Source organism: Vespa crabro, chromosome 1 (genome assembly GCF_910589235.1).
Source record: "Vespa crabro chromosome 1, iyVesCrab1.2, whole genome shotgun sequence".
Classification (NCBI taxonomy): domain Eukaryota; kingdom Metazoa; phylum Arthropoda; class Insecta; order Hymenoptera; family Vespidae; genus Vespa; species Vespa crabro.
The window spans coordinates 8778194-8804216 of NC_060955.1; the positions used below are offsets into that span (position 1 = coordinate 8778194).

The following is a 26023-nucleotide window of genomic DNA, read 5'->3' on the forward strand; positions in this document are numbered from 1 at the left end:
AGGAATTGTAAACCACGCGTACTGTGGTCATGCGTGTTTTCTCTGTGACTGTTTGTTTATGGAATATTTACAAATTTTCTTGTGATTGTGCATGTATCCAGGATTATTGATTTTTGTAACTATATCTATACGTTTGTGTGTAGTTGTAGTGTGCAGATATATTGATAGATGTTGTATGGTATGACTCCTGTAGTTGATAATATGATCGAAATTATTTCAACTTTTTCTTGATTTCCTCAGCTAGTTGAATGTATTTTTCTATCTTCGTTATTGTTTTCTTCTGTATTTTTGCCGTATTAAGTATGGATATTTTAATTAGTTGTATTATTTTCTTTCGTTTGTGGATTAATATGAAGTCTGGTTTATTGTGTGGTGTTATTTTGTCGGTAGTAATGCTTCTATTCCAGTACGTTTTGTATTCATCATTTTCTAATACATTCTATAGTATGTATTTGTATGTGAATATGTGATATTATGTGAGTTTTTGTTGTTATTGTATGGCCAATTGCTGATAGATGATTTACGTTGTTATGTCTTCTAGTATATTCTGTATTTATTATTACATCTGCCTATGATATGGTCAATTTTTTTTATTTATTTGCATAGTTTGCATTTGTCTGTATTGAATTCTTTCTCTTCCTCTTCTTCCTCTTTTTCTTCATCTTCTTTTTCCTCTTCTTCTTTCTCTTCTTCTTCATCTTCTTCTTCATCTTCTTTTTTTTCTTCTTGTTCTTATTATTATTATTATGAGTATACTTTCTCAAATACTCAAAAGCCCGATTTGGAAGGATTTATGAGGACTTAACACAAAGAAGTCTTGTAAAACATTATAAACAAACATTGCAATGGAAAGTGAACTATTTAATAGAAATTTAAAAAATTAATCCGTAAAAGTCTCATATGTTGTGAAATTTCTTATCGTCATTTTTATAAATGAAAAACCATTAATTTTTCTTAATATGAATAAGTTTTAGGATATTAGGATTAGGAAATGATAATGCAATATATAAATTAAGTAAACAGCGTAATTAAATTAAATATTTTCATTTTTATTCACATTAATCTCCATCAATTCATACTTTAAAAATGAAATTATAATAACTAAAAAAAGATATAAATATTTTCGACTGTGAATTGTCTAAATAGCGTCCAAAAATTGTATCAATTGTAGTGTACTACCTGGTACTGGATTTTTTCTTATCAGTACTTAATTTATAATTGAATTTTTCATCTAAGAATGTAATCAGTGGTTGTGCTTCTTCTGGGCAAAAATTTATGTTGAAATCATCACTGAGAAACATTGATAATTTGTCCAAATTTCTTCTTAACAATTTTACACCATCATTAGTGTATAGTAGCATGACTTCATGAATGAATCCAATAATTTTATTGATGTTTTTGTTCAGTGATATGTAGATGACGATCATAAGAATTGTTTGTCTATTATCCAATCAACATTGGATTGCACAAATATCACTAATCCCTGTAGAATGGGCATCCATTAAATTGATTTGTTCTAAATTCAAATCCTTGTTATAGATCATAATATTTGTCATATCATTTGTCACATCTTGTAAATCGCTACTTCGACTCTCATATTTAAACGTTTAAATTGTACGACACAACCAATATTGTGAATGTCTATGCTTATTTTATTCTTCAGCCATGTCTTTGATAATAGCAAAAAATTAAATCGTTGCATCACTGCATCATCCATGTCTACAGACTAAGTCCGTAGACTTTAACAATTAAACGAACAAAGTGAAAGTCCTCTTTTGTTCATCATAAAACCGATTAAAACTGTCTAATGACAGTAATCAATTAAAATTCAACTTATGAAACACATCTTGTAAACAAGACACTGAATTTGATTTTCGACTGTGATAAAATCTTGGATTATCATCTTCTATAACGATATAAAGCCCGTTGATATGTGTAATTCGTGATAAAGTTACGTACTCCACTTATCGTGATTATATTTTGCTGTATTCATAAATAACTTAACTGAAAGTATCTCCTTGAGATTTGTGAATAGTGATGGCTAAGGCAGATACTAGGGGCAAATAATACCCTTTGGCAATAATGGTTTTATTATTATTTAATAGAATATTAAATGTTCGTCTTTCTAAAGACACTGTTGTTCGACTCAGACCATTTGCCTTAATGTAAACAATACAGATATATTTGGTGCTCTTTTGTTGTCATATTAAAATTAACAAAATTTCACAATTTTCGACGAACACTTGTCAACACACTACACTGCAAAAGCTTTCAATACATATATGGCTAGTACTGACCGCACAAGCTCGTGATGTGTATGAGATAGAGAGAGTAGAAATCTTTCCTCTCTTTTCCCTCCACTTTCGGCTCCTTCTTAAGAAAAGCTGTTCATTTTTCGTTCTACCCAAGTAAATTTACGCTACCACGGTTTAAATAGTTCCACTTCAATAAATTACTGGATTATTGTTGTGTTATAATATAGAATGGTCTGTCTATTATTAATTTAACACAGCGAACATCTGCCATTTCCAAAATTTGAATATCCGCAATAAATTAGCAGATGATGATTCGTTACTCACTAAATAGGCCCGCTTTACAGGTAGGCAATATTGGTGTAAGCAGGTAAAAATGTACAGTCCGTTCAATGATACGAGTCAGGAGACGTAAATAAATGCTATGATCAGGTCAGAAGCATATTTACAACGTTCAAATATTATAAAATTTCTCGGGTAGGAAGTTTAAACAAGTCTTAAAAAGGACCTATGTGAATACATTCTTGAATTCAACAATTGACCAGCCAATTGACAATTGACTATGCATTTATCATGCGCTTAATATGCGATTATTTTATTTATGTCTCCTGATTCATCTCGTTGAACGAATTATAAAGGTGTGCTACAGTTTCACTAAGTGCTACTCCCAGCTTTATGATTTTAACACTTCCACTCTTTGAACATATATGTACTCCATTCTAATCGGTCGGTTAAGGTAAGCCAGAGACGAGGACCTTTATAAGTCCTCAGAAGCATTTGGGTCCGTGATGTCGCCGATCATCAACTCGTCACAAGTTGCCCTGCGGTTATTATTATTTTTATTGTTATTATGATAATTATATTTTAATTCCAACAAATATCGATTAATTCTTGTAAATTATAAATATCTATCAAGAATTCCAACGTAATTTTTAAAGAATTATAATATTTGAAGGAAATCAAACTAAAAGATAATAAAAACAATTTCAATTTTCTCGAAACCAGACAAATACCAACATACTGTTAATAAAACGTCAGAAACGATCGATATGTCGATCAGAGTTGATTATCCCATATTGTTAAATGAATATACTTGTATGTACGTTGAGCAATGATAAATTAAAGTTACGATTGAATTATTCATATAGACACACATATCCATGTGCATTAACATGCATTCGAGAAGGAACTCGACTTATGGGAAATGAAAGTTATTTCTCGGTTAACAATGTTCTGCGATCGATGCTAAAAGAAAGAACTACTTCTCGGGTACGGAAATAGAATAAATTCTGACTTACTTATAACTAACTAAAGCTAATCAAATAGATCAAAGGATACGTGTTACGATTACAATCTCGACGTCTTGATGAACAATACTTTTGCTTTGAGACTAACAAATATTAAAAATGTTTCTAAATGAATTAATACGAATTTTCTTGTTATTTTGTTTCTTTCTCTAATAACACGATTTTAACAAAAATATCTCTAGATAAATTAATATCTGAATTTTCTTTTTTTTTGATTTTTATAATAATGACACATTAAAACAAAATATATACTTCTAAATAAGTGAGTATTAATTTTCTCGTGTTTTTTTCTTTCTATAATAATAACACGTTTTTGCAAGAAAAAGTGTTTTTGAATGAATCAGAACAAATTTTCTGATATTTTTTCTTTCTGTCCAAGTTTCTATGAAAATAACAATTTTCTTCCTAAATGATTATGAAATAAGAAAGTAAAATATGAAAGAAACATCCTTACCTTATCCGTTGCATTCAACTCTATTCGTGGAATGTTACATATAGCCGATATTACACCAGGATGGCCGGCGACAGCTGCATGATGTAGAGCAGTTGCACCAGTGTAATCCATTGCATCTCCGTTCAACGATTCCACGGCTTCCGCAAGATATTGCACGACATTGACATTGTTGCCCCGAGCACCACACATTAGTAAAGTGTACTGTTTCTGTGACAGACACAGATAGAAAGAAAGAAAACAACTTTCTTTCTCCTATTTTTATCAAGCGAAAATATTAATGAAGAAAAATAATAATAATACAAAATAAAAAAATAAACACAAATAATGCAACAAATAATTAAAAATTGGTCGATTAGAAAATACAATTAAATATAAATATTAAATATAATTAAATAATATGACAAATAATTAAGAATTAATCAAACTATTCATCATTATTGGCTACCTTGTTAACTGCAGAAACATTAGCACCAGCATTGATCAAAACTTTCACAGCATCCTGATGTCCGTACCATGCAGCCATATGCAATGGTCGCATACCGTACTGAAAGCGGCAGTATTTAAATTTCTATAGCATTCAAGTTATGAGGATCATATAACTTCAGGTGTCATGAAATTTTCCAGCAGTATTCTGCACGCTTCTGAAAGTACCATTCATTGTTCTGAAGTCATAACCGCTTTCAGTCGTGTTACGAATGAATGAATTAGTACATCTTCTGACTGCGAAGTTTAATACGAAAACCGATAGGGATGCAAAACTATGTTAAACATAATTATACTGTTCTAATTTTAATGTTCTAATCAATTTTATATGATACAGAACACGCTCGTAAAATTGATGACACGAAATTATCAATTTATGCACACGAATTTATACGAATGTTAATCCACCTTATCTTTCGCTTCAATGTCACATTTTGCTTGAATCAGCATCTCGATGATCTCCGTGTTCCCTCTCGAAGCCGCCCAATGAATAGGTGCACGACCATACTACAAATTTATTGTTAAGAAACTTTTTTATTTAAATCGATTAATTTTGCGAATGTCTTACGTTATTTCTTGAATCAACGTCGACATCTTCCTTCAGCACCCTTGCGACTGACTCCGCTTCATTCTTTATCACGGCTTCGTGCAATAGCAGATCGTTCTTGAGTACTTGTTAATGAGATTAAAAAGAATACAAGAAGGTCATTGAAAAGTAAAGAAAAGAAAATCGCTCTTTTACTTAATTCTCCTTCCAATAACTTACTTTGCGCCATTTTCTTATTCAAAACTTCGTTTTCAATCGTCTCACTAATGTTCAAAGATGTGGGAATTTTCCCCTTCGGTGTTTCCCCTTTGTCCATCATTTTCTTCGTTTCTCTCGTTATTTCTTTTCTTATTTTCTTTCTCACGTCGGTTTCGATAAAAGAATTAGCCAGACATAAAAGTATTCTAAGTCGTTACATGAAAAGCGATTGAATCATGACAATCAAAGTTTTCAAAGAAAACTGTATGTATATACATATGTATGAAATGTATATTTTAAAAATGGTAAAAGTTCACTTTTACGAGAAATGTCAAAAGCTTCTGCATATTTCAATTTGTTTGAAAATATGATGCTATAAGTACTACTCGCATCATTTGGAAAATATATATACACAAAATGGCATTTAAATAGAAATTGGTGTTTTATATTAATAAACAAGAAACGTTTGTAAAAAGAATTGTTTTGTAAAAAAGTAAATTTTTCTATCACTTTATTTAACTTTTCTGAAATACTGTTATAATTTTTCACTAAAAAATACTATTGTACAGAGCAATAATTAAAATCAAAAATTAAAGTGTTTTTATTTAATGTTTCATCCTATGTATATATATATATACATATATCGTGTGAAAGAGCGGTCTCGTACTACAGGAATAGAACTATTTAATGAATGAAGAAGAACGAATGAATCGCAAGAGAAATACTGCTATAAATCGCTTTAAATTAGTAGTAGTAGGAAAAGACAGAAAAGGGTGAGAGGATGCGTAAGAAGGAAAAGTAAATCGTAGAGAAGGCATTGTAATGTCTAGCACGAAGCGATGAAGGGATGACAAAGAAAATGACACATTTGAAACTGGAATGCGAAAGAAAAAAAGTTGCTTCCATGAAATATCTTGACCTCGTAGATATTAATTACTCATTTTCTATATCATGCATCGAAATAAACTATTTCAAATTTTAATTTTTTTTCTTTTTTTTTATTAAAAAGAAAAACAATGAAAATATTTTGAGTTAAATTTTGAGTTGAATTTTTGTTGAATGAAAGTTGAAAATCGATAAGACGTTCGAAGGATTTTTAAAATATAAAGGGATTAAAAATGTATCATTCGTGATAGAAATATTTGAGTTTACGTTGAAACGTCACGACAGAGATTTTCCTCTATACCAAAAAGTCGTAATGTTACGTTGGCCGGGGACAATATTTTTCCTTTACCATTGAAATAACTCTCTCTCTCTCTCTCTCTCTCTCTCTCTCTCTCTCTCTCTCTCTCTCCCTCTCTCTCTCTCTCTCTTCAGCAATGTAACGACGTCAGTGAAAGAAGCACTCCAATATATATAGGTGTATATATACCTATCCAACTGTGCACACACTTGCACACATTATTTCTATTCGTGATATATACGCGATGTTTTACAGTGCTTATTTACGGTTCAGAAGAAGTGAACAAGGAAAAGAAAAAAGAGAAGGAGAAAAATGAGAATGAAAATTAAGGAAGAAAGAGAGACTTGGATAACGTTGAATGTGAACGAGAAAATATAAACGAAACAAAACAAACAAATATTTAACTTGGATGAGAATTTTGTTTTCGTTGAGAATAAAAAGGTTTTTAATCGTTTTGATAAACTAAACAAATAGCTGGATTAAAAGAGAGAGAGTGAGAGAGAGAGAGAGAAAGTATGTGTGTGTGTGTGTGATATTTCTACAACGAAGGAGAAATTTAATTAGGTCGTATATTCAGAACGTACGAACCTTTTCATGTATCCTCCACTTCGAAAACCTTTGAACTGTCTTCGTGAATATTACACACCCTTTTTCGTATCTGTCTCGTATATTTTTCGTATTATCTCGACTCGATATGAAATAATGATTGATCATGTTACAAAATTTCTTCAAAAAATGTAGGAAAACCTTTTCGATGATGATTTATTCTTCGAAAATCGACGAATGTATTTCAAATTATTAATGATCAATTAACCGCAGAAAAAGAACAACGATGACAAACAACACCAGAAAGGAATGCTACGTTGACGTAGTATTTTTAGACACGTCATGATGCACGCGAACATCGACGTTCACGTTACAAAGGGCAACATGCTACTGATCAAATCAACCCCATTTCACCCCCGAGCCAGCCGCAATGTCAGGTCGACGGCAGCGCTGCCACGTGGTATTTTCGCCCACTATTTCGAGAGCAAATTTGCTAGAGAAAAATAACCTTTTTTTATGGTCTTCACTTAAAGTTTGACGATCCTATCAAGATCGTAACAGTTCATTCATTTTTTATTTATCATTCTTATCAACGATCTTGTTATTCTAGAATTATACAAATCTTCTGTTTTGAGAATTACAATGTATTTAAAAAAACGATTACATTTCTTATTCTAAGAGACAATTTTTCTTTTCTTCTTCTTTTTCATCTTCTTTTCGTTTTTATTTCTTTATTCTAATTAAATAATTTCTTTTTCGTATATTCAGCTTTATGATTCATTTAAACGAATATCAATGCGTCCTTTTCTACTTCATCAGAGATATAAATTCTCCAAGAGAACGAAAGAAGGGATGAGAAACATGGATTTAAATTTAATTCGGTCAAACGTTCGATCGACTTCTGTTCTAAAGATCGAGTATAAAGAGCCGACGTAGTTTTTGTTCTACCACAGGTTTGCTTTTTTTCTTTCTTCTATTTCGTTGTTCGCTCGAAAAGCACTCTTTTTATTCATGGCTTTTCATTTGCAATTGTATTCACGATCGTAGATTCTCGACTCGTATTTTCGATAATACGGCAGCCATTTTGTGCCGTGAAGAATTAATTTCAATTCCCCGATTGTACCATTGTATCTAGTTGAGCCAATCTGTAAGAAAAAAATCGATCTCAATTTTTTTTCTAATTTTATGTAAATGTATAATTATTATGAATTATACTTATGTAACCTTGTCGAATATGTGTAGGATCCAAGTACCATGAGGATTTTCACCCCAAGAAGCCACGGACATGAATTTCCATTTGTCGAAACCTTCAGAAGAATCATCCAATTTTCTTGGACTCAATAATTGTACTTTCGTACCTTTAACGAATTAAACGAAAAAATAATATTTATGGTATAAATGAAGTAAGTTTATTACTGTTTACTACAAATAAAGTGTTCCAAAATGATATAAAAAAATATTTGTCATTTCTATTTCATTCTTTCATTCTTTCATATTTTCATTCTTTCAAAAAAACTTCTTTCCTAAATAGCTCATTATCGTTATGTGAGAGAACACTGTACATATACATATACATGTGTGTGTATCCACCAGAATTATTATAAAATCTAATAATTTTGTTGCAAAACACCAGAACAGGTCAATTTTGTTTTCGAAGGGGATAAGTTCTTATCATAAATTAATAATACTTATTTTGAACTAGCCTCCTAAGATAGATGGCAAATCATTTCAAAAATCTTAAATGGCAATAGGGGTAAGTGATATATCATTTGAAAGATCTTTTAATTCTCTTTACAATAGTGTAATTTTGTGAAAATAGGGAGTTAACCCAAAATGGATAAATTTATAGTAAGGACCTGTTTCTCTCGAAAATAAAATTAGTCTGTCTCGATATTTTTCGAAAAAATCATTATATTTCATAATAATTCTGGTGAACACTTTCGTTTGAGACGCTATGTATATATATTAGACTGTGTGTATATATATGTATATACCTGATGGCGCAATTAAATACATTTCCAAAACACCACGACAAGAATATTCGAGATTCATCTCGATCTCGACATGCTCTAAAAATGCTATCTCGTTTCCGCTACTCGAACATTTGGTGTTTGCCTCAAAATGTAATGTTTTAATCACTCCGTGAGTCAGTCTCCTATCCAATCTGTATCAAATTAAAATAAAATTTCTAATGTACAAATTACGAATTTAACATTCGTTAATAGATTACATGAACTCCATGCTTACACGAATTCCATGGGGACTTCGCATATGTTTTTCTCCGGTACGTTTGTCCAATTACGTGCGAAATTTACGAGGGCGTATGCATTCATAAGACCAAAACCGAAATGTAAATTGTACCAAAATCCTGCTGCGTTCTTCAACCATCCAGGATTTTCACTAAAAATTATAAAATTCTGGAAAATTAGCACTGTCCTTTGAAAAGTTTCTTCTTATTCTTACTTTAATGATTTATACTCAGATGTCCAAACGATCAGATGTTGAATGTCCCTCCACGTCAAATTTTTGCTATAAAATTAATAAAAAGTAAAGTCGACAAAAATGGTAAATAAATAAATAATTATTAAAATAGTTATTTTTATCAGAGCTTGTACTTCGCTTGAAGAGCAAGAGCTAATATTCCAGCTGCCAAGGGTGCAGAAGCGGAAGTACCAGTGTGTTTAGTTGTACAAGTGTTTCGTAGATCAGTCGTCGCCTAAAAAAGAATCATACTTCAAATAGAGGCATGCACTACTATAAGTATATAGCACAATTTGTTAATCATAAACTCAATACGATATACTCACGATCATTTGATCTTGATACGCTCCACTGCTATACGTAGTCGCTAATATCGCAGGACACTTTTCACTGTACCAAGGAGATCGACCAGTTTGACTTGCCGATCCAATCGCCACGGTATATATACTACCAACGTAACCATCACATCCGCAATTATCATAGTTTGATCCACCATTACCCGACGCCCATACGTATATACTACCTTTACCATTTCTTCCCTAAATTAAATCAACATAATATTAGTAGTATCATTTATCACGTTTCTCTAAATACATTTCATGTATTAATAAAGAGATATTTAATTTAATAATAAAAACGACATATTTTTCATATGTCATTTCAATTACATTTTAATATGCTTTATAAGATAGGATTGGACTAAATTGTGAATTTAACATAATAATATTATATTCATGATCTAAATAAATATATAAATATATAAATATATAAATATATAAATATATAAATATATAAATATATAAATATATAAATATATAAATATATAAATAACTAAATAACTAATTAAATCAATACATTTTTTTTTCATTAACACCTTATTGATACCACGATCGATCGCTTCTCTTGCGAGTCTTCCAGGAGCTTCCAAACTTTTTCCATCGTCTGGTGGTCCCCAGGAAGCCGTATAGATATCAACGATTTCCGGCTTGAATCCAAGTGCTTCACCCTCGACTCGATCGTTCACAAAACCATCGAGTAATTTAATTCCACCTATGGACGCTTCGAAAGCCACACCAACTCCACACTTTCCATTATTTGCTTCCATTGCTATTTCACCGGCACATCTTGTTCCGTGGGCGTTCGCTCCTAAAAGATTCAGAGAAAAAGAAAGAAAGAGAGAGAGAGAGAGAGAGAGAGAGAGAGAGAGAGAGAGTGAATCTCTAAAGTTATCATAAATGAACACATAAGGAAAATCAATACAATTAAAGATACCAGTAGCTTCGTATCGTGGCATTGGATCGTTGCTACCTTCGTTCACGTTGTAACTGATATCCGGATCCTGAAAATAATATATCGAAAGTTAGATTTACGTGACGTTCCGTAATTTTAAACTCATATAACTTTTCAAGCTTTATTTCATTTTTTTATCACAAAATTAGTTATTAAGTAATATCCAAAAGTTAGTGGTTGCTAAGTATAAGTGTAATTTAGTATAGTATAATATAGTTATACTAATATAAATTATGCTTTCTATAGTATAGTTATGCTAGTATATTATAAATTAATGCTTAGTATAGTATAGTTTTACTACAATTTTTACATTATATAATTTTTTGTTTATATACGAAAAAAATAGACTTGAAACCTTATTGTTTAAAATTGTTTAATGATTTGAATTAATTCAATTTCTCTTACATAATTATTACGTAAATCATCATGATCATGTTCCAGGCCATCGTCTAAAACAGCGATTCTCACTCCACGTCCAGTCACTCCCAACTTATAAACAGGCAACACATTGAGATCTAATTTCGGAAGTTTCTTACTCGTTCTAGTATCTTGCTATAACAGAAGTAATTTAAATCGAAATAATTTAAACAAAAATATAAAAATTAATATTTGAATAACGCTATTTAGTATATTTGTGTCATTATTACCAAATACCATTCCAAATCCCAAAGCTCGTCATTAAATAATGCTTTGCGATTTAAATTATATGTATCCGTCGAATAAATAGGTAGATATTTTCTCTCGTCGTTCTCGATCGTATTCGATGATATTCCATATAAACTCCATGGGAGACGCTTTTCTCGCCTCAAAGGTTTCTCTGAATCAAATATCAATGGAGACATGTAGTCACGTTTCTCTCGACGTACGAATTTCTGCTGCTCGACCCAACTGATCTACAAGATAAAAAAATATTATATCAATCTTTGAGATTTATTAATAAAATACTTCTTTCTTTAAATATATGCATGCCTATATATGCATATATATATACCTATATATAGGTACATATAATATAATATACTTAGCAAAAATAAATAAAATACAATGAAATATCTTTTTCGACATTCACGATTGCAATAAGAATCGTCACAAGCTATCTTGGAATAAATCTAAGATAGAAAATGAGAAGAAAAGATGAAAGAAAAATAATAACGCATAAAAAAGGTCACCCTAGAGCTCGAATTAAAGGTTGCCATTGACGAGACGTAGCCTCTCTTCTTTTGACCTGGTTTATCGTTCTTAATCCATATATACGTGTCTTCAAATCCACGAACCTGTCCGATGAAAAAATTATAAATATACGAATGAAAAATACATAATTTTATAAGAACGTCGAAACTTCTCAATATTCATTGTTTATATTTTTAATTTTAATATTATATTTATTAAATATTCGATATTAATTTTTCATCGATTTAAACAAGCAGGAACAAAAAAAAAGTCGAATTAATCGTGAGATTTAACGCCATCCTCGCACTCTTCTTTCATTCTATATAATATAATATAATCTATATAATATAATCGTTATAAATAATATCGATAAAACATTTCAAGAGGCATCGTAACGTTTTCGTCCTTCGTACCAAGAAAAGGGATACTTTGATCAGGATATCATACGAACAGTTGGTATACTGAACGAATGTGTCTTTTGGAGAAAACTAAGGGAACTCGAAGTGGGATATTCAATGTGTGTTATTATTATACAATGCCACGTGATTTTTTGTCCTATCCTTCTTATAGGGGATCCATATGTGTCATGTTACGATTCCCAAAAGAGATGTAAGGGGAACATAATATAAAATACATTAGAGAAAGAAAGAGAGAGAAAAAGAGAGAGAGAGAGAGAGAAAGAGAGAGAGAGAAAGAGAGAGAGACAGAGAGAGACAGAGAGAGAGAGAGAGAGAGAGAGAGAGAGAGACAAAGAGACAGAGAGAAAGAGAGGGAAACAGATAGTACAGGCAACCCTCTTATAACACGATATTCTGAGAACACGGTAAAAAAATTACGAAATACCTTCTTATAATACAGTACTCTGCAAACATGGTAAAAGAACTACGAAATATTCTCCTAAAACATAATATTCGAAGATACAGTTTTAATATAGTATATATAATTTTTTATAAATTATATAATAATAATTATAATAATTTATATTTAATTATATAATAATTTATATAAATTATAATAATTACAATAATTTATAAAAAAAAAATATATATATATAATACTTTATATATATAATATATTATTTTTCTTTAGTATAAAAATTTTTTAATAGTAAGGATTGCATAAAATAAATGAAATCCATAATACAATGATCAGTGCAACGATTTGAATATGAACATCTCTAAAAATCACAGATAAATAACCAAAGCTAAACTCCACAATCGAATTATAATACGACTTTCTAATAACAAATTTGTCAAATTTTTATTTTATCTACTTTATTTAAAATTTTTGAATATCTTTTTTATATTTCATTTTTATTTTTAAATTAAAAATTCTTGAATCACATCCAAATAATGTTTTATTTAATCATATCAAATTTGACATGAAACGAAAACTCAACTTTTTTTACAGTCCTAAAGTATTTTATAACATTTAATACATTTTTCATATAATACGAAATGTATTCGCCTAATTTGTACTCGTAATTTCTCATAATAGGGTACGAATTAACCGTATTCCGAAGTTTGCCTGTAATAGAAATACTAATACAATCTTAATTCTCCTTTATTCTACGATCTCTTCGAAACTATCGAGACCCTTTCTCACTAATCTTCACTCCTAATAATTATTGATTTCTATTCAATCGTGCTTTGCGAAGAATTTCAATGAATTGAATATGAAATAAACTAATAAAAATTGGTTTACTTTAACAATTGGTCGAATAAAATCTTCCAATTTATTTTTTCTCTTCCTTGAATTAAATTAAATTTATTTCTTCTTTTTTTTTGTTGCTTAAAAATTGCGGTAAAGATATATTCAATACTGTAACATCGTTGAAAGGAACATTAGATTTATCATTGATAACGTACGTACGAATCAACCTATGTTTGGCAAGCACTTAAGATTAGATTGATCCTTCTCGGATTATTACCAGAACAACTGCTGCTAGCAGATGTCAGATATATATGGGTGACCTCATCGTAATATTGGCGAATGTTTTTGTAAAATGACGATATTATGACATTTATGAATGACATTATTTAATCATTTCTCCTAGATCTAAAGATTCCTTTATTGATATATTTAATATGATTGATATGATTGATATGATTGATATAATAAACGATATTTACCGGACCAAGATAAGTATAATCGAATTGTTTTGCCAATAAAGACGCTACATCAGCTCCACCAGTTATTCGCAAAACCCATTCGTTATGATAATTTCCGGCTTTAACGTAGACACACGTAAAAACAGTAATAATAAATTGAATTAACATTAATCGCTGAATTATGGTATGATTAAACGGTCTGTAAAAAATGAAAATAAATTGTTGATAAATCATACCTTAACACAAAATACGTTAATTATTATACGAACCCGTCCATTAAGGCAATCGACTAAAAAACCAGTAGATATATTTCAATAACACCTGAATTATTTAAAAAAAAAATTAAACACCACACTATGTTCGTATCGGACCATGTGTAATCGCGAAAACGAAGCTACTAAGTCAGTTAGCGAAATGATAATGGCAGATGGTCGAACCAATGCGTGTGAGTATTAGCTGGGATCTGGCTATGCTCTTATGAAAACTCACGCATTTGTCTCTCCATTTTATCCATAAGGTTGCTGGGGTGGAAAAATATTTCGATAGGATGAAATTGATATTCTAAAATAAAGTAACACATACATGCTTGTATATGCATAATATGTACGTATTATACAGAATGTTTCCTTTAACTTTTAATATTGGAATATTTTGTGAGCGATATAATCTATACGAAAAAGTTTTTACAAATATTCTTTAGCATGAAGGAGGATATCATATGGTGCAAATAATTTTTTTATAGATCGAGTAGTGGAAGAAATTTCAAAGTCAGATATATTTTTTTAAATGAAACCATATATTTTTCTTATCATAATATGATGACAATTGTTAAAACATATTCAACGAACTATAATATTATAACTGAGTGCAACAAAATTCACAAAATTTGGACAATTGATGCAAAGTGAAATAATTGTTGAACTTCTTATCGATAACAGTTTGAATGGCCAGAAATGTTCAATCGTATATTTGCATACTCTCATGCTCGCATTATACTCGCATATTCCTTACATTATTATTCTATGCATCCCTTACATCATTATATTGCCCATTCCTTATATCATTATTCTGCACTTACATTACATTATCAGTCTGCGCTTATCTTACATCTTATATTCTGCGTTTTTTTACACCCTCATTTTATATTTCATATCCTCTTTCTATTCTTACCTTATAGTCTATACTACGAATTCTGCGTTTATTTTGCACTTATTGTACGCTAACCTTGTGCTTACTTTACGTATTATCATCAATAATGATGTAAAGAATGCGCAGATTAATGATATAAAGCAGTTCTCGATATTTGCAACATCTCGGCCCATATTAATAATTAATTATTACTATTCATATTCATATTCAAGTTCAAATCTGTATTTATTTGTAATTACATTGCAATATTACTAACTTGCAAAGAAACAGTACATAGTATTACAAAATTTTAGAACCAAATACAGACTGCCTTGATCTTCAATTTCAGTCGAAAAATTTTCTTTTGTAGTAAGGTCGTGAACGTCTAAATTAATCAAAATATTGAATTTAGTTTATATAGATGTACATATCTATACAAAAGTATAGTAAAAATAATAAATTAAAAAAAAACATGACTCAAACTGTGTGCGCATTATTGATCAGTCGGCGGCAAGCAGATTGCCAGCAATCAGTCACAAAAGACCAAGCGATCAAATTCGGCAATCAAATTTTGCAACTCGAATTTGTCCGTATCGTAAAATCTAGTTTTAATGGCGAATTTAAGCATATGTAGTGAAGAAAGTCACCTTTGACCCCTTGAACACATTCGTCAGTGTCTTATCTTCAAAAAATTTGTTTGTGATACAAATGAGTGCATTTGATTCAATATACTTCACTGGTCCCGATGACCAATTTGATCGCCTGGTTTTTTTATTGTTTGTCGATCTGGTCACCGACGACTAGTCAACAGTATGCATACAAACATATAAGTGTATTATTTTTGCATAACATAACTCGCTTCATAAATAACCGCCCTTTATGACTGCGATTACCGCAAGCTTCTTTCCAAGATTTTCAGGAGCGCTCAGGTTCTTTCCTAAAGGTCCTATTACAAGTGATTATTTTACTCGTTGCTACTAGAAGAAACAACTAAATCACCACATCAAGTACTATTAACTTGTCTCATATAATTGCTAATGATGAGATCTGCAGCTTCGAGTCGCTTTATTTCATCAGTCATGATAAACAAAAAACTACATATAATAATATAATCTCAATACAAGTTGCAACACGTGCTAAGTAGAAACGATGACGCGATTGACTTATCACATGCAATGTTACAGAAATTTTTCACGGTAAGTCACATGACCACTAAAATAGTATACTCCTGGCGAGTAGAATTGAATGTTTAATTCAAATTGTCGTGTGCGTTTATAACCGTTACTTGAAATAAGAATGGGAACTAATCTGTCACACAATAGTAGCGAATAAAGTCTTCAAATGTGACTGGACCTTAACTGTTCCTAACAAATAATTCAACATGTCGCATACATTCTTACAATTCAGATTAACGGATGACTATATTTTATTTAAAAAAATTAAAATGATAAATTCCATTGAATATTTTTGACCATTCAAACTGCCATCAATAAAAAATGATTCAATGATTATTTCATTCTACATTAATTGCTCACATTTCGCGAATTTTTTTTCACTGAAATTCACGTGAAATTCATAATATTATAGTTCGTTAAATTTTTTTCAACAAATAGCATCTTACTATAAAAAGAAAAATATATGATTCCATTTGAAAAAAAGAATTTGAATTTGAAATTTCTTCCAGCATTCGATTTGTAAAAAAATTATTTGTACCAAACAACATTTCATATCAAACAACATTTGCAAAAACATCTTTTTGATAGATTCAGTCCCTCATTAGATATTTTAATATCGCGAGTTAAAGGAAAGGTCCTGTATAATACATGACAAACTTTTCTCTTCGAATTATCAGTAATTTATTTTCAATTTAAATAAAAGACAATGTGATAAAATATATGCGCATCTCTTTTTTTCTCTTTCTCTATGTATCTGTGTATTTCAACACATTACAATACCTTTTAATATGCATAAACATCTTGTTATACTTCTAAACAGTAGCATTTTATATTTATATAATACAGAATACTCTTGGTTATTCATTATAAAGAATTTGTACTTTATTAATACAGAATGTATTTTTCTCTTGACGCTTTCTATCCAACGATTATTTATCGCCGACTTCTTTTTGTCTTATTAATCAAAATTAGAGCGTGCATAAAATACAATCGTTGCCTTTAACGTATATATAATATTGTATGTTACTATATATATAGAGAGAGAGAGAGAGAGAGAGAGAGAGAGAGAGAGAGAATTATTATTATCTAAACTATGAACATCGATAATGGCAGATTAACGATTGTAACTAATGGAATGAATAATATTGCACGTACAAATCTGTAACATTCTCTTTTTTCTTTTTTTCTTTTCTCTTTCTCAAACTAAACACGTTTCTAAATAAAACAGCAATGATAAAAAGGCTCAATATTGTCGAAGATTCTGAACAAATTACAAGAACGATAAAAACCAAATTTATATCGAAATAAATGAATTAAAAAAATATTGATATAATAAAGAAATATTTATGACAGCGATAAGACCTACGACATCTGTATATTACACATCGTCATATATTCTTAAAAAATTGAAACGAATTCTGATCCGTTTCTTTCTATACCGTATCGAAATATACAATATTTTGATTAAAAGATATAATTTCGCTATTTTAATTATATTTAGCATATATACTTTCGACAAAGGCACATTACAGAAATTGAGTAGAACTCTGTCTTGTTCCGTTTAGATAATAATAAGAAATTTTGTAATTATGATATATGATCTTTAATAATATAAATTTCTTAGGAAAAAATATATTATTGCTTTTGTTTATTCATAAACGATTAATCTTCGACATCCTCGGCGTCTAATATATTTTTAAAATAAAATGGCTGAAAAATGTATCCTTCTCCTTTATAGAATTTACTCATAAATTCCATCCTGAAACACGGAAAGAATAAATTTCCATAGATATAGAATCTTGCAAATAATTCATATGAATTCGTGAGAAGTAGATCAAAATTTAACGTACCAATGAAGCCGAAGAGTATGAAGAAAAGCGGATAGTCCTTCCATTAACACGAGAATACAAACTGTGAAAAACGCCCAGGCAGCGAAGGTACAGAACAGAATAACGCTTGCAACGTAATTACCGTCTGTAGCTTGTAATCCCAATCGTAAAACTCTATTCCAAAGGACTTCAGATAATTGAGAATGAGCTAAAGACAAAGCCCAAAGACGTAAATAAGAAGCAGTGTGAGAGACTGTTGATAAAACATATTCTATCGTATGAATGGCTTGATAGATCATCAACTCGCTAAAACTATTATCGTGATCTTGATTCACGCTTACAGTTTGACTTATCGAAGGTACATTCTGCAATTCTATATCTTGAGAGGCATTACCGTTTCTCTGAAATTCAATAAAATTCATTTATCTTCTTATTTATGGTAAGAAATTGACATTTCCTAACATTCGAAATACTTACGATAATTTTTCCATCACTTAGTAATTTTGGTTTCAAACAAAACAATGTACAGAGCGGTTTACCGAATAACATTACAGGGATGCATAGAAGTGCGATAAAAACAAAGCACATTTGCATCGTCTCCTGAGCATCAAACATGTACTCGTGACAACCTTCTTCTACCTTGGCATGTTGGAACAGCATCATATTAATGAAAGTATTTAACACGGATGGTGCACAGCCTGGTGTGAACCTTAATTCTGTCATAAATGTTCAATATTGTGTCAAATTTCTTAGTTGAATATTCTGTCATAATTGTGTCAAAAATATTATGTGTAAATATTAATCAATGACAATGATAATAATTGACAACGTGAAATTATTTGTTATAAGTTATATACCTGGCGAAGTCGCATCGTACATGACCCATTTAGCGAACATTAAAAATGCCATGTAAAAAAATAAGACAAGCAGAAAGATTAATTGCGGAAGAAATTCGAAGATCAAACTTGAATATTTCTTGAAATGTCTGTGATCAAGAAAAGAGAAAAAAAATAAATTTCGATTAGTATCCTTCTAAAGCGATTTAAATTAATTTCATGTCATTCGAATTATCAAACACTTACATTATATTAACAACACTCATACAAACTCCGAATATCATGTGAACGACTCCGAATATTATAGACAATTTCATTTTATAAGAATTAAGGAAGAGTATCTTATTTTCGGCGATCATCCAAATGGGATCAACACCGAGAGGATAGGGTGATTGTAAGTAAGCTTCCGTAGCTGGATCCAATGTGAGCGCATGAAAATCTTTTATAGTCGTATAATTGTAATTGTTTCTCCAACTGGATCCAAAAATATTTAAGGACTTTGCAAAAACGTCATTATAGATGATACCGATATAAACAGAAAAGATACCCATCAGCAAGATAATATAACGTCCATGAAAAAATATACTTGCTATTTCATTGTCAAGCTTTTGTTCCATGATCTTTTTTTCTCGAAGTATCATAGTCGCAGCAAAAAGTATCAGTATTATACCTGTAAAATAAATTTGTGTTAATTTTATAATATTGATAAAGATATTGTTTATTTGTAATAATAATCGACACTCACCGTGACCAGTATCTCCAAACATAACACCGAAAAGAAAAGGAAAAGTGACGATCGTGTAAAGAGCCGGATTGGCTTCACGATAAGAGGCTATACCGTAAGCGTCTATTAAATTCTGAAAACCTCTAGTGAACTTATTTGTCCTATTAAACGTTGGAGGATCCTCATCCGTTTGAATTACGTTGAGGAAAGACGGTATTGAACTTCCACAGAGCTTCTAATGGAAAATAACTGTTATATATGAGTTGGTGATCTAAAAATAAAGGTGGCCCACGTAAAGTGTTATAAACTATTTTTATCGACGCAACCCCTTGAATGTACTGTTGAAATATTCTGATATAAATAAATAAATATAACAAATTCTAATACTATATATGGGCCATTTCGAATAGTTTGAAAAATTGATTTTAAAATATAAAAACTCTTAATATATTTTTCAAAATCAATTTTCCAAGATGTAGATCGATATAAGAAAAGCCTACCGATCCTTCCGTTAAACAAGTCTGTACAATTCTAAGATCGGCAACGGGTACCCAACACTCTCCTATCAAACATTTCTTCGAAACGTCCATGTTGAAGAGATTCATTGTGTGATAAATAGCTTTCATTTTACGAACCATGATGCTCCAATTGAGAAGCTCTTTAGCTACGCTATGTAAGACACGTTGTCGATGATCTTGAGTTTGATTTAGAACCTGCAGACAAATGAGAGATGGGGAGAGAAAAACATGCAAAGAGGAAGATATAATATTCATAATCAGGAAATTGATCGAGTAAGCTCGATATTCCGATGTAGATTCTCACCAAGTTAAGATCCTCCAATCTTATTCGCACGTCTTTGGCCATTTCTTGACGTTCAGCGTGACTGCTTGGACAAGGGTAGAGGGAAGCATGAAATCCAGTGCAGACCTTCTTGATACGACTTTTCAATTGTTCACCTTGGAAAAATGCGACGAAAACTGTTTTATAGATTTTGTTGCCCTAAGGAAAAATCAGAAAAAGTTAAAATGCATTAACTTTAACATGTACATATTACTGGTATATAAGGATCAATTAAAGAATAAATAAATAAATCTGTATTACACAAAAAAAACCAAAAAAAAAATTGTACACGAGGACAATAAATATTGAACGTTTCGATTTTGCAACGAAAAGAAGAAAGAAAATGACACTAACGGTAGCCGGATCCTCCAATGGCTTCTCGAGTTCGGCTTGACGAAGGAATACATTTCCACGAGATATTCTCCAAAGCATTCTCTCGAAGGTAGGTACTCGCTCACGGTTAATCACTCCAGCAACGAATCTAAAATAAATGAAATTATATCATTATCAGTCGTAATAGAAAATTTAATATAATCAATGAAATAATTAGATAATATGAGAGAACTTACTCGAGTCGACCTCGACTCGACGCACTCGGATTCTGTGCTTCCTCGTTAATCAGAGCCCTAGTAATCGAGTCGTTGGCCTCTTCCTGTTGATATAGAAGAAGAAGAAACGACTCTTGATTCTTCGACAAAACGGTAACATCGATTACACGAAGAAGGATGGCGCTATGAGAGGAAAAGCTGCTGAACTACTTTTAGGTACCTCCGTGAAAAATACTTGCGTCTTCTCGAGGACGTGCCATAATTCCGTCAGCTCGAGATAGTTGCTTTTCAGATTGACCGCGTTGTGGCTCAGCTCTAATATGTCGTTCTCCGTTTTCTCGAGATGCGCCTGAAATTACAACGATTCTTCATCCTACGTTGATATCAAAGAGGATGAAAAAAAAAAAGAAGAACAAGAAATGAAAATATACTAACCTCGAGATTTATGATCTCACGTGGATTAGGTGCGCGTGGTAACTCTGATAAATTATCGGGTATAGGTACATCATCCTTTCTCACTTCCGCTTCGATATATCGAAGTTTCCGTTCGAGTTCATCGCATCTTCGAACTTCGTTAACGAATTTTCGTTGAAAATAGTTCTGATCTCCATTTAGCTACGAGAAAGTCGATAAGAATTGGCATTTAATGGACAGCTTCTTGATAATTAACGATTAAATCATATTTAGAAAAATAAAAGATGATTTTAAAAAGAATCTTCCATGCGATTGAACTTACATCACGAAACTGCACCGTACCAGTTTCTCCAAGTTCAGAAACGGAAAGATAAGCAGTTTCAGGTTGGATAAATAACTGGCAAAGGGCCATTTCTTCGCTCCTGAACATTGCCCCCATCTTGAAGGCGATTTGATTTACCCTAGAAATACATAATAACTTGAAGAGAAATTGCTTTTTTCAATTCTTTTGTAAATTAAAATTTCTACAAAAAGGAAAAAAAAATTAATAAGACAAATTTGTATCCCACTGATGATCTATAAAACTCAATTTACTCGATCGTCAATGATGTGAACAAAAAAATTTAAATATCGCTGTATCGCAGCCATAATTGGTGTTCTTATGATCTCGTTCAAACATTGATATAAGATAAGTACCATGAAGCAACCTCGATTTTCACCTTGATCGTGTTTAAAAAATGAATATCTTCAAACGTTTTTTCCTAAGAATTTCTTCAAAAGACAGATATATATATATATATATATATATATATATATATATATATATATATAAAAAGAGTATATAAAATTCGTATGTAGGTGTATATAAAAATTAGAAGAACGTGTACAAGAGTGTAGATAAAAAAGAAAAAAAAATATAGAGAAAAACTACTTCTCTCTCGAACATGCTCCCGAAGTTGTCGCGATGTATACATTAACGAGACGAGTTATTATGGTTGAGTAGGCAAAGAAAAAATATAGAGATGTCTGTAAGATAAGATCTCTACAAACGGCTTATTCGCATTTACGTAAGTGTTATATAGCATGAGATAAACAATTTCAATTTCTATATCCTGGTTTCCTGTAAAAAACTCAATTCTTCTTTTCAAACAAATTCGGTCACGAAAATAAAAATAATAGAAAAATATATGATTTTGATCTATTTGTTGTATGGAATGAACAATTCAAAAGTTATTAAAATTTGAAAAACGAATTCATTGTATTGAAAGTTCACATTTATTCTATGAAAAAACTTCCTTTATCGTACAATTTGTAACATTTTCAAACGCGAGATGAGTAGCAAGAGTATAAACACATAAAAAAAGTGCATAAAATTGTGGAAAATATAAAAAACAATAGACCAAATACTAAAGAAAGATAAAAACTAAACTTCTCTCATTGCTGATAAGAAGAAAACTACTCGTTTAAAAATCCACGTAACTCGACTGCGTAACGTAATGTAACGTATGTGAAAATAATAAAAGAGCGAGAAAAAAAAGAACATTCTAAGAGACGGGAGCGCACAATAGAGATAACGATGAGAGCTAGAAAATGAACAATTTTCACGTGACTTTCTTCTTTGACAATAAATCAATCCTACGAATCGCGCGAAACCGTTCGATAAGATCATAAGATATAAAAGGAAAGAAAACAAAGTAAAGCATGAACAGGGAAGGAAAATGTAGATAAATAAATAGATAAAGAGACAACGACTAATGTAATTTAGTCTTCCGATTGTCAAACGAGCGAAAAGTGAAATTTGTTCGACAATGAAAATAAATGGAATACAATCAATTACACAAACAAAAAGAGGAAACAAAAAAATCTCAAGTTCATAATACAAACGGAAAAATATAGAGGTTGGACAAAATAATGGAGACACAATATTTCCATCATTTTCTTTAATTTCTATAAATAAATAAAGAAATAACAAATAAAAAATAATTAAAATCATTTTGCCTTTCGATTATCGAATAAATGACAAATTAATCTCGTTTGACTCTCGATTGAATAAATGCAAAATTTCTCAAAAAGAAAGAAAAAAGAAAAAAGGTAAATTCAATATCAACCTAAAAAAAACAAATAAAAAAAAACAATTTTATGACCTTTATCGAACTGCAAACGGGCGTATCTTTATCTAACATAGTCGAGATAATTAACACTTGAAGAATCACAATCCGTTCGTGATTCAATTGATAATCACGTATGAATAAAAAAGAAAAGAGCAAAAAAAGAAAAAAGATAGAAAAATACGATATAATCTATCTTCGATCGAATTTTAATCAATAATGATCGCAATTATTTAGAAATTTAGAAAATTCTCATTAAATTAAATGAAATAACCGTAACGCGTGTCCATGTTAACTGAGTACCAAAGCGACACTCCTGCGAGACGGTCTTTGATCATGAATTTATCCGACGATAGATTTTAACTGCTAGAGGGTGCAGCCACGCATGCGCTTCGGAAAAGAAAAATAGTGTTGCGTGAACGTACGATAGACAGTAATAAATAAACCTTATTAGCTTAGCTTAGATGGACATTATGACAACGACAAAGATATTTATTAGTATCAGTATTATTATAAATAAAAAAAATTAAAGATAAAAGAAGAATACAATGAATATCTTGTTCATCTTTTCTTTTGTTTCGCATCATTTATTCACCCTTGCTTTAATAATAATTTTCCTGGAAAGTTTAGCCAGCGAAGTCGATTTTGTGACAATGATCGATCATTTCTCTCTTTATAAGTTTACGAAACGATATTTTGGTTGTTGATTATTATTTTATCATTTATATAATTTGAAATATACCGCAGCTCTTTAGCAATGAAAGACAATCTGAAATGAAGGGAAAAATGCGTTATTATAATTGTATTATTTGAATATACTTTATCTCCTGATGATTTAGACGTTGAGCAGCGACGATAAATCTGAGAACACGTAATTAGAAGAAGCAGTAGTGACAATATTGTGATCGATTGATTAAGAAATAAAAAAACGAATTGAAAATTTGTTATTTTTTTTAATCTTTTATAATTTTTCATAATTGTTTTTATAGATTATTCATACTATCAGCAGTACGTGCGAATCTAAGCAAATATTAAAATCTTTTCAATGTCATCACAATCGAATTCTAAAAGGCAATGGTTGGTTAGTAAAAACAAGTGAGTACTTTTATCGTACAATCCATGTTTAATTTATTACATAGAGCTACGTAATATATAAATGGGTATTTCGAATATGCATATAGTCGATTCTAAGTAATTATTTTGAAATAAAGAAGAAAAAGAATAATTTCTTTCGAACGAATTTAACATAAAATTATCCATATTCAATGTAGATCTCTAAGAACAATATTTTTCTTAACTTTTATTTATTATTTTTTTTTTGTTTAACAAACCTTGAAAAGCAACACTAAAGACGAACACTAAGGAATAGAAGATCAACGAAGACGTAGATTAACGACGAAAGGGAACGAAGTTAAAGTTTCGAACGATCCAGCAGGTGCAACACTGAGCAACGAGTGATTTGACTAGATTCAACACTACGCTCGAATAAATCCCACCTCATACATCAAAGAGAGGGAAAAGAGTAGTGGTGGAGGTGAGGTGAAGTGAGGTGAAATGAAGGAGGGGCGGAGTAGGGAGGAAAGAGTTGGGGTGTGGACAGAGAGAAAGAGAGACCTCGTGATGAACCTCCATAGTCCAACAAACGGATAGATAGCCACCGCCTTCTTTAATAAGCTGTTTTTTCTTTTCTGATAGAGTACAATACGTGATTATCGATTTTTTTTTATTCACTTTACGTATGGATTTTTTGAAAATTGAATTAATCTTAAATCAAAGATGAAAGAATGATTAATACGACAACTTGAGTTGAACGTTTATTAACACTCATACAACTTGAAAATAAAAAAATAACTTTCACTAAATGTACATCATAGATTATGATCGATTATGACCTTCTTCCATCACATGATTTACCTGATATATGTACTTACATGGAATACAATATCGTCGATAAAATAATTATAAACAAGATGTTATACACATTAGGCATGCTTCACAGATAATCTCTACGATTACCAACGATTACATTCTTTGTTTTTCTACTTTTCTTCGTCTCACAGCAATAACATAAAACGTATGTATAGATAAGAAAAAAGCTATAACGACACAACGCAGTTATCTTCGTATTCTATACACTTGTGCTGCACTCTAAATCAATTTTTTATTATCCAGAAAAATAAATCATCATGGCATATATATTCCAGTTACTTCTTCCGAGTAAAATGAATCTACAAGGTGATCGAAAGATTTTTAAAATGAGAAAAAAATTCATTTTCAATGAAGAAATAATACGATCAGATGTGGCTGTATTTGTATATGTATACACATGTATTAGTCGTTTTAAAAATAATACAAATTCAAGGAAAAGACAGAAATCTCTCGAATGGAGAAAATAAAGA

General features: G+C 30.7%; 4 protein-coding genes across 14 annotated transcripts in view; 1 reads left to right on the plus strand and 3 right to left on the minus strand.

The window, feature by feature from the left end:
• The window catches only part of LOC124423126 (ankyrin repeat and death domain-containing protein 1A-like), a 15773-nt gene extending 8219 nt beyond the window's left edge, over positions 1 to 7554 (minus strand). The window contains exons 1-6 of one of the 4 annotated variants that reach the window (XM_046960541.1): positions 7013 to 7554; positions 5263 to 5447; positions 5065 to 5168; positions 4905 to 5003; positions 4459 to 4557; positions 4014 to 4265 (exon numbers count right to left, since the gene is read on the minus strand). In XM_046960541.1, the coding sequence (XP_046816497.1) occupies positions 4014 to 4265; positions 4459 to 4557; positions 4905 to 5003; positions 5065 to 5168; positions 5263 to 5447; positions 7013 to 7020 (747 nt within the window). In that variant the 5' untranslated portion in view covers positions 7021 to 7554. The remainder of the gene's footprint in view (positions 1 to 4013; positions 4266 to 4458; positions 4558 to 4904; positions 5004 to 5064; positions 5169 to 5262; positions 5448 to 7012) is intronic. The other 3 variants (XM_046960552.1, XM_046960560.1, XM_046960568.1) reach the window with 3 other exon arrangements.
• The window catches only part of LOC124423147 (heterogeneous nuclear ribonucleoprotein 27C-like), a 50345-nt gene extending 41918 nt beyond the window's left edge, over positions 1 to 8427 (plus strand). The window contains exon 8 of the mRNA XM_046960640.1: positions 8213 to 8427. Coding sequence (XP_046816596.1) covers positions 8213 to 8259 — 47 coding nt within the window. The 3' untranslated portion in view covers positions 8260 to 8427. The remainder of the gene's footprint in view (positions 1 to 8212) is intronic.
• On the minus strand, positions 7013 to 16830 carry LOC124423104 (neuroendocrine convertase 1-like). Of its 4 annotated transcripts, none has more exons than XM_046960499.1 (13): positions 14292 to 16830; positions 14044 to 14221; positions 11911 to 12015; positions 11389 to 11634; positions 11147 to 11293; positions 10326 to 10790; positions 9778 to 9990; positions 9586 to 9686; positions 9434 to 9499; positions 9218 to 9370; positions 8965 to 9134; positions 8195 to 8328; positions 7013 to 8115 (listed from the first exon to the last, which is right to left on the minus strand). In XM_046960499.1, exons 1-13 carry the CDS (start codon positions 14297 to 14299, stop codon positions 7990 to 7992), a joined length of 2112 nt encoding a protein of 703 aa, XP_046816455.1. In that variant the 5' UTR covers positions 14300 to 16830; the 3' UTR covers positions 7013 to 7989. The 4 variants fall into 4 exon arrangements, with proteins under 4 accessions (XP_046816455.1, XP_046816472.1, XP_046816445.1 ...); XM_046960516.1 differs by having other exon boundaries at positions 10326 to 10597; positions 10724 to 10790; positions 14044 to 16830; XM_046960489.1 differs by having other exon boundaries at positions 14044 to 16830.
• Positions 16831 to 16982: 152 nt separating this feature from the next.
• LOC124423087 (V-type proton ATPase 116 kDa subunit a1) lies at positions 16983 to 25107 on the minus strand. Of its 5 annotated transcripts, none has more exons than XM_046960458.1 (14): positions 24956 to 25107; positions 21839 to 21977; positions 21538 to 21717; positions 21323 to 21451; positions 21124 to 21242; positions 20909 to 21035; positions 20537 to 20713; positions 20215 to 20427; positions 19736 to 19949; positions 19237 to 19660; positions 19012 to 19139; positions 18632 to 18870; positions 18176 to 18555; positions 16983 to 18084 (listed from the first exon to the last, which is right to left on the minus strand). In XM_046960458.1, exons 2-14 carry the CDS (start codon positions 21953 to 21955, stop codon positions 17988 to 17990), a joined length of 2544 nt encoding a protein of 847 aa, XP_046816414.1. In that variant the 5' UTR covers positions 21956 to 21977; positions 24956 to 25107; the 3' UTR covers positions 16983 to 17987. The 5 variants fall into 5 exon arrangements, with proteins under 5 accessions (XP_046816414.1, XP_046816423.1, XP_046816431.1 ...); XM_046960467.1 differs by lacking the exon at positions 24956 to 25107 and adding an exon at positions 22213 to 22231; XM_046960475.1 differs by lacking the exon at positions 24956 to 25107 and having other exon boundaries at positions 18176 to 18362; positions 18496 to 18555.
• Between the last annotated feature and the right edge of the window lie 916 nt (positions 25108 to 26023).